This window comes from Acanthisitta chloris, unplaced genomic scaffold (genome assembly GCF_000695815.1).
Source record: "Acanthisitta chloris isolate BGI_N310 unplaced genomic scaffold, ASM69581v1 scaffold13643, whole genome shotgun sequence".
NCBI lineage: Eukaryota > Metazoa > Chordata > Aves > Passeriformes > Acanthisittidae > Acanthisitta > Acanthisitta chloris.
Window position 1 is genome coordinate 454 of NW_008666656.1, and position 12,474 is coordinate 12,927.

The 12,474-nt window shown below is 37.2% G+C and overlaps 1 protein-coding gene across 1 annotated transcript in view; it reads left to right on the forward strand.

Annotated features, from left to right (window-relative positions):
- Nucleotides 1-504: 504 nt before the first annotated feature.
- PNPLA8 (patatin-like phospholipase domain containing 8) overlaps nt 505-12,474 on the forward strand; it is a 32,374-nt gene continuing 20,404 nt past the window's right edge. Inside the window, exons 1-6 of the mRNA XM_009072227.1 lie at nt 505-1,704; nt 2,612-2,761; nt 3,702-3,853; nt 4,546-4,640; nt 7,803-7,974; nt 8,842-8,870. Of these exons, the coding sequence (XP_009070475.1) occupies nt 583-1,704; nt 2,612-2,761; nt 3,702-3,853; nt 4,546-4,640; nt 7,803-7,974; nt 8,842-8,870 (1,720 nt within the window). The 5' untranslated portion in view covers nt 505-582. The remainder of the gene's footprint in view (nt 1,705-2,611; nt 2,762-3,701; nt 3,854-4,545; nt 4,641-7,802; nt 7,975-8,841; nt 8,871-12,474) is intronic.

Consider the following 12,474-nt stretch of genomic DNA (forward strand, 5'->3'; position numbering starts at 1 on the left):
AACTCTGCTCCACCTGACGCATTTTTCTTTGCGGAGTGTGGATTATCTAGTGCCCTTGGCCCATGGGCACATTTAGTTGAACTTTAAGCAGAGAGTTAGTGTCCTTCCTCCCCTGTGAAGAGTTGGGTGGTGATATACTGACGTCTGAAGTGTGGTCTCTGCACAAGATAATTTGCTGAAGAAGCACAAATTTCTCTTTATTGGGAAGACCAACAACCAGTTTTCTATATGTCACTAAATGCTTTGGAGGAGTGTCACATATTGCTCAAGATAGGCTTAAACTGGCCTTTAAGCAGCACCATTCTGGAATGAAAAAGTTGGGGTGACACTTGCTACCAGCAGTAGATATCCCCATGAGTTTACTTGGTTTGAATGTTTATCTCTCCTTACTGAAAGAATAAATAAACTGCATCTGCTGTAAACAACTCTGCTTTAAACAAGTTTTGAATTGTTACTGGCTTGGGGTTTGCATTGTTGTTTTCTTTTTTTCTTTTCCAGACACTACGATACAGAATTTATTGAAACATAGTTTCTGGAATGAAGTAGAAACCAACATAGGACAGGTGTGATTATTTATAAGTAATGACAGTTCATTTATCTTTGGACACATATTTGTTTTTTGTGATTAACCCGAAAAGTCTTTGGTGGAAGCAAAGAAACAAATACCTGTGTTTGTATAGGCCTAAAGTCTGCTGGAGGATAAATCATGCCACACAGCTGAGAGTTTTTCATACAAGTGAGCCTTGGTGTAAATGGGCCAGAAGCAGAACGTTTTGGTACAGCAAATACATTTACAGCCATGAGTTTATATACTACAGAGTTGCTAAACTGTTAACTTCTTCTTCCAAAGGACTTGCCAGGGTGAGCATTCGCATGTCACGCATTAGGAATACTCTAGAGTCTGTTTCAAAGGCTGTGTCTGGCACTCACAGCGAACTGGTGTCACGGATAGCTCGATTAAAGTCGCACTCGGGTACTTCGGGAAAAGCAAACAAAAGTAGTGCAGATGGAGGTAACATCAGTGCAAATCTAGAAAATGATAAACAGGTCACAGATGCCAAAACTCAGGAGGATTGCAACAGAGGCCCAGCTGCAAAGAAATCCGCTCATGCAAGTGAAAACTGTCAGTCTGTGTTACTAAGTTCAAGTGGCACTTCTCAAGATACTCCAGAAGATTCAGCGTTGACTAAAAACCACCTTTTTCATATAAGTTACCTTTCTACAAATTTTGGAGAGACTTACAATTTCGTAGCTGATCATATCAACTCTTACTTTAGTAATACTGTTATGGAACAAAACAAAAAAAGCAATGCTTTATTACAGGACTCTAAAAGTGAAGAGACGAATAAGCTTGATTCATCACAAACTACTGTAACAAGTGAAGAAAAGACGGTGGATTCAGCAGCTGCTTTAGCTCCTGAAGCAGAGAATCTGGGTGCTGAAAAGACAAGTGCTGCTCTTCCAGTTTCCACTAAAAAAAGTATTGCAAACTTTCTTTCATACCCCAGTAACAGTGTACAGGCTTTTGTAGACAGCTATATTGGTGGGTTGGTTCCCAAGTTAAGATCTGATACAAAAGTTGTTTCACCAGAAAAGAGTAAACAGCCAGAACAAGAAGTAGCTGAGAAGAATGAAGAGGACAAACCAAAAGAGGCTAAGACTGCAGAAGATAGAGAAAAGCATCTGTCTCTTCAGAGAGAAAAGGCAAGTCTTTGGTTACTGTTGATTGTTTATATGTTATTTCTATGTATGTTTTATACAAGTTTATATACACACTGCACATACTGGTGTATAAACCTGTCTGTAAGCTGACTTGTAGACACATGTACTTGGATAAGTGTGTGTCTGTATATGTACTTAGATACATACATATGTACACATACTTCTATTTATGTGTCTGTGTATGTATGTGGTGTCCCTGCCTGTGGCAGAGGGGGTGGAACTAGGTGGTCTTTAAGGCCCCTTCCAACCCAAACTATTCTATGATTCATTCTGTGTACTTACATATAGAAGTATATATGTAAAATTGTATACATTTTGGTGTATGTATATGCATGCTATATGTAAACTGACAAATTCACGTGTGTACTTAAATAGGTATGTATACATCTGTATACATATATAAAAATATATATATACTTTTTATATAGGTACAGATATGTATATGTAAGTTTATAGATAAAGTGTGCATATATGCATACTCGTGTATGTATTATGTATACATACATTTAGTTCACATATATGCAGAGAGAGAGCCCATAAATGTAGACAGATCTGGGTGTGCTTTTTTTTGTAGTTAGTTATTTTGTAGTCCTTTATGGTTTAAATACCATGATTTCAGAGTTACCCTATATGTGTCAGTATGTGCTGACACATTTATTTGATGTATTGTTGCTGTGAGTCACCTTTAGTTTTCTAGTAAACAAAAAATCAAAACGTTGTCTGTTTATGATTTAAGCATTGCCTGCTTGGAATCTGTAGTAGCAGATCTCTAGTACAACATGCTGCTCCTTACTTCTGGGAAGTCTTAAAATAACACTTTGGAATTAGACTTGAAAAATTTTACACACTTCTTAGAGTAGTTTTCTGTTATCTGTTTATCTTTTTTTAGATTATTGCAAGAGTGAGTATTGATAACAGGACTCGAGCTTTAGTTCAAGCCCTACGAAGATCCTCTAATCGAAGAGTCTGTATCAGCAGGGTTGAAGAACTGACCTATCATCTTCTAGAATTTCCAGAGAGCAGAGGAGTTGCAATTAAGGTGCAAATAGTCTTTATGCTTAGATAAAAAGTAAATATTTGACAGATGATTGACATATGCTGTAAAACTTTGTTCTGTTCTTTTGTGGACTAGTCATATTTCCTATTTGTAAAGATGACAATGTGTCTATAACTGATTTGCTGATTCATATGCAAACTCTCAGCAGTTTAGCTAAAGGCTCTTAAGATTGCAGTGTTTAATTTAGAAGCATACAGCACTGTCACATGGATAGATAGTATAGCTTTTTCTAGTGGTAGATAAAGGTCATATCATGTGTCCTCTGTGGCAGTTGACCAGGTGGGAATGTACTGTACAGTTGATCTGCATATGCACAGTACTTTCTATGCTTGTTTACATGCTTCCCTGGAAGAGAGATGGCAAGAGCGGAGTGTGACCATCAAATAAGTTCATGAAATCTAGTCCTACTCGTTCCCATTCCTGCAGTGAGAGGACAGGAGGTGGGTGGTAGGCCATTCTAGCTGTACAAGCTAAATCACAGGATTTGTCAACTTCATGCCATTTCCCACAAGGTGTAACAAATGTGTGACATAGATTGTAGAATTTCTGGAAAAGCAACCTTTGGGAATGGAGTGCAACCAGATGAATCATCTGGGCAGGGTACAGGTCAGGTGTCTACATAAATGTATGTGAATTACTTTATTAAAGAGTATATTCACTACTCCCATTTGGATTATAATGCTCTATATCTCCGTGGTAGTGTACATTTAAAAAGTACTCTGTATAAGGAAGAAATTTAATTTTTGTTTTGATGTTAGTGTACTTAGAAGGCATTTCTTGTTTTGAAGCAGTGTGGTACATATTAAGCAAATTTAACTAATATGTTACTTCTCTACTTAAATGCCAAACTAGTAAATTTAAGCATGGATTCTTTTGGTATAAACACACAGTTAGAATGAAATATCTTTGTATTTATCAATAGGAAAAAATAATCCCATGCCTACTGCGGCTGAGACAGGCTAATGATGAAAGCCTTCAGGCTGCTGTTAGAGAAACTTTAGCACTAATTGGATATACAGACCCTGTGAAAGGCTGGGGAATTCGAGTCCTCACCATTGATGGAGGAGGAACAAGGTAAAACCTCTGGGGGTTTATATACTTGTAGCCTTTTTCATAGTGTAACTAGAAATAAAATTTCAGTTTCTCTTCAATAAATTTGTGCCTAAAGAAGCAATTTGATTTACAATCCTGTGGCATTTGACTAAGTATGGGTATTGGGTTTTGTATGCATTTATGCTTGAATGCTGCTTGGTTTGGTGCTCATTTTGCTGCAGTTACCTTGCTCTATCCTGACAGAGTTAGCACCTGCATGCCAGGTAGTGTTTCATGCAATAGAAGCACAAGTCTGATGGTCTGTAATACATCTCTCCCATTATTTCAGATACATCGAACTGAGGCCAAACAAACCCCACACAGAAAAATACCATGCCCCAAGGGGTATTATATAGCCCTGTTAAAACCAAACTTTTAAGTGCTGTGTGGTGTGAATGCAGCTAAAATCTGCCCTGAGTCTACATCCACAGAAGGTGATCATCCCTGAGCCTTTGCTACAAATCAGTGTGGCTGTAGCTGTTGAGTACCATTTTTGGTATGCCTATGTAATTTATATTTAGTGTTCTCTCTACTACTCTTTAGTTCCCTGAATTACTCAGTATTCTTATTCTTGTAGTTAATCAATTACAATTAGATATAACTAAGCAGAGGTGCTCTTAGAGCTGTATAAGATAAAACTGCCATTGTATGTGAAGGGGATTTTTGTGTTTCAGGGGTTTAGTTGCACTTCAGACTCTACGGAAACTAGAACAACTAACTGGAAAGCCGGTTCATCAACTTTTTGACTACATCTGTGGTGTAAGCACAGGTAATTATTAAGCCACAAGTTGGAATTTTGCTATCAATAAGTAAAAGAACATCTGAGAATAAATGGAGATTTTGCACTTTCTGACTTAGCGTGTAAGCTGGGAAAATACAGGTGTGATTTCTAAAGTCTTTCTTTTTTCTTCTGAATAAGAGCTTTGGGTGGTTCATGGTACACTTGTGGCTTCAAACTGATTTGTTGTTGCTTCAGTTAATATGAAATCTTCGCTTTGCACGCAGGTACAGTTATCTTGGATATTTATGGGGCTTTTGCAGACAGCTAAGATAAAACCCTTCAGGGACTGATACTGGGGCAGCAGTATTTCCTGTCTTTGTTAATAATGTGCCCAGCAGGACAGAGCATGCCTGTCGCAAGGTCTTGGATGATATAAATTAGAGGAAGTGGTCAGTACAGTGGTGTCTTCTGTTCAGACAGGCCTGTACAGGCTGGAGAAATGGCTTGACAGGAACCACCTAACGTTCAGTAAAGCCAAATACAAATCCCTCTGTCTGAGGTGAGCTGACTGACTGGCTAGAAACCAGCTTTGCAGAAAAAGACCTTGGTTGTTGGGAGCAAGTTGGGCATGAATCTTCAGTGTACCCTTGAACAAAGAAAGCTGACCACATTGGTTTACATGGACAAGAACATACCCAAGAGATTAAGGGTCTACAGAAGAGCCTTAAACTAGACATTTGTGGCCAGAGACCCTTAATCTGTTGGGTATGTTCTTGTGCATACTGGGTGAGTCTGGCAGAGGGCCAAGTAAATGACCTGGGGATTGGAGCTCATGACATAAGGGAGAGAGTGCAAAACCTGGGATTATTCATCCTTAAAAAGAGAATGCCTATTTGTTCTTTCAACTAATGGGAGAATATAGAGGAGATGGAACTAGAATCATCTTGAAAGTGCATAGTGATAGTAGAAAAGCCAACAGACAAGTCAGAGTATGGGATGTTATAATTAGGTGTGGAATCATGTTTTTCCTGCAGGGATGGTCAGACACTGGAAGGAGTTGCCACACAGGCTGTGGAATCTCCATCCATGGAGCTGAACAAGTCCTGAGTAACCTATTCTAACTGAACCTGTTTAAACAGGAGGTTGGACTAGCCTGCAGGTCCCTCCCAGACTTAATTACTCTTGTGACTCAGTGATAAGTTACTCCTCCGTAGAAAGTAGGAAACAAAAATACAGTCATCTCCTTCAGATGCTAGAGCAGTAGCAGCACAATGCTAATTTCTAACATGAGGTATGCTGTAGTTCAATAGCTCACTTTCCTTTAGAAACCCACATTCACATTTTTTTGCATTATCTTCTAGTCCATACAGTTCAATTCAGAGATTATGTTAATTATAGATCGCCATGAGTGGATAAAATGTTCCAGAGATTTGCTTCATAGACTCAAAATAGTGGAGGAGAACATTTAGGTCTATTAGACAGAATTTGTTTGTATATACAATATAGTTCCCCATTTTATATTTTTAATAGTCTTCAAAATAAATCCTTTGGTAGTTAATTTAGCCATCAGTGGTTGTTTCCTTGAAAGATAGTTTCACTGTAAAATACTTCTCCAGTATCTTCAGTCGTAATAGAGATGTTTTATCTTGGATAGAGAGGCCTGGTGTTCTTAATATGATACCACTACTCTCACTGAAAACAAATTTGCTTTTAATTCTTCACCAAATTTTGAGGGTTGTAATTGCTAGTAGGTACTTAATATATTCTTTTAAATTTTGTTTATGCTGTCAAACTTTTGTGTGCAGCAGTCCAGCTGGTAGTAATAGATGATAGCCCATGGGTGGGAGAGGTTATGTGTGCTTGTCAGCACGTTCCATTTGTTTTGACAGTACATATGCCAGTAGAGGTTTGCAGCTGGATGAATTGTGCTTTACAAGAGCAATGTATTAAATGATAAGATAGATTGCACTTCTCTTTTCTGATGTGCTTTTTGTATTTCTTAATATCATTTAACTGTTTTGCCTTTGAGGTTTAGAAATAATCAGTTTGCTGTGAATGCAGAATCAGTCTAGTTAGCTTCACTGTGCTTCATTGTGTGTCACAGGGTTTAAGTGCAGGCACTTGCAGAGAAAGATTGCAGCAATGATGCTGTAATGGGCCCTGCATACTTTGAAACTGTTCACCAGAACAGTGAATATGTGATATTGTAGAACTGGTGATGGAGAGTTTAACAGGAGAAGAAGGCAGCAGAGTATTTGCATGACTCAGGAAAATGGTGTTTCTCTGCTGCTAGGTCTCTGTTGAATACAGGCATTTGGTGATTTGGCAGTTGATTAAGTTTCTCGTGATGAAACTTTGTGTCAAGCCAGTCCAGGTTGCTTTAAGCATGTGTGCTGTGGTTTGAGAAATTGAGGCTATCAATCCACTGCTGCTGAGCTGTCATGGTAAGGGGGTTTGTGAGAGCAAGAGAGATTTGGAAGTCAGGTTTGCTTTAAAGCCATGTGTACCTCCTTGCATATAGTTCTTTCTGCATGTGTGTTCTATTCTTACTCTATTTCAAGAATTTGTGCCTTTTAAAATTAATTTTATTCAAACCTATTACATTTATTTCCAAAGTAAAAAAATCATGTCTCCTAATTATTCCTTACACTTAACCTTTAAATCTAATCATGTGATACTATGAGGACATGTAATGTGTCCCTTTCAGTTTGATGTATCTATGAATTGTAGTAATGTATTAATTGTATTTTCCCACAGTCTTTTTAATGCTATTTAGCAGCTGTGCTTTCTGAATGCTGCTGTTTTGTTCCTACAAGGGTAGGTCATAATTTTTGTTAGGCACACACTAGATGGCAGCATGTATGAGACTAATTATAAATGGTTGCAACAAAGTGCAATCCAAACTACGCAAAACTCCCTTATTTTTACAGAATTTTCCTAGAATTTTTCTCTACTGATTTAGAGCCTGCAAGATAGCAAGTCATGCTTCAAATCATAGTTCTGTTTTTGAAAGTAGACTGTTTATGTCTTGTATGTCCTTTTAAAACATGGTTTGTGATCTCTGAAAAGGAATTTAGTGATAAAAATGTCAGTTGGTCTTCATGCTTCAAGATAGATACTCTGCTAACCTCTGAACTACATTAGCTGGTAATCCATCTTTGTTATCTTACTCCGGGCTGTATTTTACATTTCAAAATATTTCTTTTTCAGGAGCTATATTAGCTTTTATGTTGGGGTTGTTCCATATCCCTCTGGATGATTGTGAAGAACTGTACCATAAGTTAGGATCAGATGTTTTTAAGCAGAATGTCATCGTTGGAACAGTTAAAATGGGTTGGAGCCATGCCTTTTATGACAGTGATGTATGGGAGAAAATTCTCAAGTAAGTAAAAAAATGATCAGGTGAAAAATAATTAATATAATGTCTGAGTGCCTTTGGTTTTGTTATTGCTTCACTTGTATGCAAATTCTTTAAAACAGCTAGAAAGGATTAGCATATACTCTGATTCTTTTGAAAAAGCTGTTTTCATATTTACCAAAACAATGAAAGCCTTTAATGTAATGATTTCTGTTTCTGGGGAATAAAGTAAGCTTTAGTACACTGATTTCTGAGCATTTTCCTGTATGCTTACCAGCTCTGCTTGATCTGACTCATTACAGATTTGCTACAAATTTTACTAGCCACCTGCTGTGCCTTTTTTTTCTTGTAGGAGATTGGTGAGAAATGAAATAATGTGCTGTAGTAGGGATTTTTAATGTTAGCTGCTATATTGGAGGTTTTGCCTATTGCCCCTTCCTTTGCAAAGGAACATGAGCTGTAAGGATTGCAGTGAAAAGATATCTGCAGTGTCAGAACTGCCACTGAAATGGGATTTGTTCATAGAACTGTATACAAGTGCATTAATGGTTATTCAGGAAAAGTCACTGGAAGGAATTATTATATTACAGGTTTTATTCAATAGCTCTATTCATCTCTGTTTATAGTGACAGTTCAGTTGTTTATAATTTTTAGCAAACTAATGTCAATTTCCCAACCAGTATAAGCTGCCACTGCCACTGAAAGAACTGAAACAACCTTTTCTGAGGGCAAATGTAAAATGGTAGAAGGTTCCTTTGGATAAGTAATAAGAAGTTCCTTTGGGAGCATGGTTAATGTGTTTAATGGAATTGAAAGAGTTTTTTCTAGATCTTATGGTGGGAATACCTCTGCTACCTGAGCTTTAAGCATCTTGCTGGTTTGATGATGCAGAGAGAGAAGCTTCCAAGCACTTCTCTGTGCTCTTGCATATTTTTAGAAATAATGTGTTTATCAAATTAATATACTGAGCTTTTCTCAGATATCCAGAGTCTTAGGAAAGAGATTGTTCTCTGCCTTCCCTCTTTTCCTCCACTGCCCAACTAAAACAAACCTTGTGAAAATGGTAGTAACCTCATGTGAAAGTATTTGACATGCCTTTAATTAAAATGCTATTTTTTGCAGCTACATGTAGCACATGAGGGAGGTAAAGAACTCTACTTCTGTGCAATAGACAGAAGTCAAGCAATTAATATATTGTCCATAGACTAAATTAAAAATTAAATGTACTGATCAACAGATTACTTCTTGTTGACCTAATTCTGCAATGTCAAAGGGAGATGCTATGCCTACACAACATTTTATTGAAGCAGTAGGGGTTCCTGGAGGCTTCTGTGTGGTGTGGGAGCCTATAACTGAGAAGGGGACTGAAAGGTTATATAGCATCTCTCTATGGCACTATGAAGGTCAGGTCTAACCTTCAGTCATAGCATGAGGAAGCTGGTTTATGTTTTGTTTTAAATTTAAAACTTAAAAGCCTTAATTGTGCTGGGTGACTTTTTGTTCAATATCCATTGGAATACACAGGCATGTAATATATGTTTGGCCCTACCATAATATTGATGGTATTATTTTCTGTCAGAAAGGATTCTTGCTGAAAATAATTAAGCTAATGTCACACTAGGCTAATGTCATGTGCATTCACAAGGCATGTTATACATTCCATATCAGAAAATGACAACTAAGTTGGGTTAACTGACTGTTTATTCTGAGTACTGGAGAGAATGGATTTTATGTTTTATTTGTGTGTCTAACTCTTCTTAAGAATTTCTGAAATCATCAGTCTCTGTAATGCTGTATTGAATTGCATTTGTAAGAACCTGATTTGTAGCTCCAGCTTTTCTGTTTTCTTTTGACTGTTGTTTACATATACAATTTTCTTCTTCAATACTATCTCATAGAACTACTGGAGAAATTTGGTGAGCAGGTAGGGGCTTCACAAGTTAGCTAAAATCCCATACTGGGACTTAGAGCCTTGAGAAACAATCAATCACTCTATGGAGGGTAGGATAAAAGCTACATGTTCTCTGTTGGTAGGATAATGCATGTGTTTGGGAATACCAGTAGTGATGCTTCAAAACAGTATTTGTTTTGCAGATTGAAGTATAGATTGACATTGCTCCCTGGTGACTAGATGGGCAGGTTTGGTGAAGATGCCATAGTTTCCTGGTACTATTGTTGTTAGAAAAGGGTAGAACTTACAATTTTGCCTTTCAAGTTGAATGCCCTTTCTCCAGAGTGTCTGATTGCATCATTGCTGTAGCCAATTAGAATGTTTCTTCAAGTGTATGGTTGGCAATATGCTCTTCATAGCATTATTGAAACAAGTGATGCAATATTAGTGACCTGAAGCAATGACAAAGCAACGTTTGTGAAAGAGACTTGTTTAAGTAGGTCATGTCTAGAGGACAAAGGTCACAGACAGACACAAACAAAGTAGATAAATGGAAAAATAGACTGGCAAATGAAATTATGTGTAAAGTAATAACCTACAAGTGGAAAAATGTAAAATGCTTCCAGGATTTAAAGTAACTTTAATATCAAAAGTGATTTGGGTGTTGTCATAGACAGTTTAATGAAACATCTGTATGCTTGTGGTCAAACAAGAAGATTCAGCATATGACAGTTGGGATTAAAAATACAGGGAGTATTATAATGCTGTTACATTAATTCATAATAGTGTCATTTTAAATATTATTTACAGTCCCAGTTACCCCATTTTAGGAATGTTTCTGTTGCAAGATTGGTAAACGTAGCCAGTGACCTAAAGACAACACACACAAAGGCACTAGGAGCCTTAAAAAAAGCAAACAAGTTAAAGTGGTAATTTGAGATAGTAAGATGTCTTGAGAATTAACCATTCTCATCTTTTCTTCAAAAACAAGGGACTATCAATAAAATGAAAATTAGAATACTTTTTTAACAGACTAGGTGAATAAACTATGGAAATGTGCATTAAAGAAAATAATTGAACAGTGAGGCTCTATAGACATTTATATGATACACAATTACAATATGGATGTTAGCACTGAACTAAAATAAATTTGCAGGTATTAATGTCTAAAGTTGCATAGTGGTTAAAGGGATTTCTTGTACTCTCAAGCATCAGTTCCTGGCCTTTGTGAAAAACAAGATGTGAGGAGATAATTATTCAGTGTGGTGGTTCCTATAATTAAGCAGTTCATGTTGCTTATGCATTTTTTTAATCTTTGCATTCAGAGTTTGGGAAAAAGTACCTAATACAGATATTTCAGAAGTAGATGAAAGTGATGCAAATCAGTAGATGTCTTTGATATCTCACTTCTGTCAGTCTCATCTGTTTTATTCCTACTTCATGGTTCTGTGTGCCTTTGTCTCCTTCTGTAATCAGTTAGTGAGTGCAGATGGCACTCTTCCCCTTTTGGTTGGTGACTGTGAGACTAGAATAAATGCATTTATTGGAAAAATTAAACAGTGCTACTGATACAAGATTTGTGTCAGTAGTTTTCGGTCATAGGACTGGGAGCTGTCCCCCTCCCTCCCTCCCTCCCTCTCAAGGGCACGTACACAGCCATTCTTCAAGCACAGATATCCACCAGTGGAGGAGTAAATTGTCCTAACTTCAAATACAGTTTACTGTCTGCATGGGGGACTGCTGCTATTGTAGCATTTAAAGCTTCTATCTTCTGACCTGACTAGGTCCATAAAGGTGTTGTTTTTAACAGTGGAAGTGCTACTAGCTACTGTCACAATGGAGAAAGCTGTAAATGGATCATCTCATAACAACATCACATGAATATCCTTACTTCAAAAGTATGGCAATACTGAAAACAGTCTTTGCAGAATAAGGTAGACGCACCACCAGTGTTTGGGTGGGCTGTTTTTAAGAGGAGGAAGAAGACTTGCTGATTTGAAGGAAGGCCTCTTTGGAATCATTATGGATGAGCACCCATGCTGTAGAGTTTTATATCTTTACTGTAAGCAAATCAAAGTTGAAATAGATGCTGAGGTGAGATTATTGGCTAATATGGTAACATCCCTCAGTGTCCTGTGCAGGAGGGCTACCTTCTGGTTAGCAGTGGCAGTACTGACCCTAATGCTGATGCAGTGATAAATGATATTTTAACTTTCTTCTAAATCATGTGAAATGCCATCTTTCTCTCCTTAGCTTTTGTTTTGTAACAGTACAGAAGAATAATTTTCATTACTATAAAGCTGCTCTGTAAGGTTGTTGATTTTTTGATTCTTAAATGTAGCAAAGTACTTCGTTTCTCAAGGTAAGGAGCTGAATAATCCTAATGATTTATGGTTAAATATGTGGTGAAGTGAGTAAGTGAATCAAGACCTCAATCACTCTTCAGACTTATTTCCAAGAGCCTGGAAGGTTTGAGATGTTGGTTCATTGAAGTCAACTGTAGAAATCTTATTTTTAAAGTGAAATTCAAGCATTGTTTTGTTTAAATGCAAACTTCTCAGAAATAAGGATGATAAAAATGTATGTTTGGTTCGTGCTAAACTGATGGAGCATTTTCAATTTTTTTCCCTTTT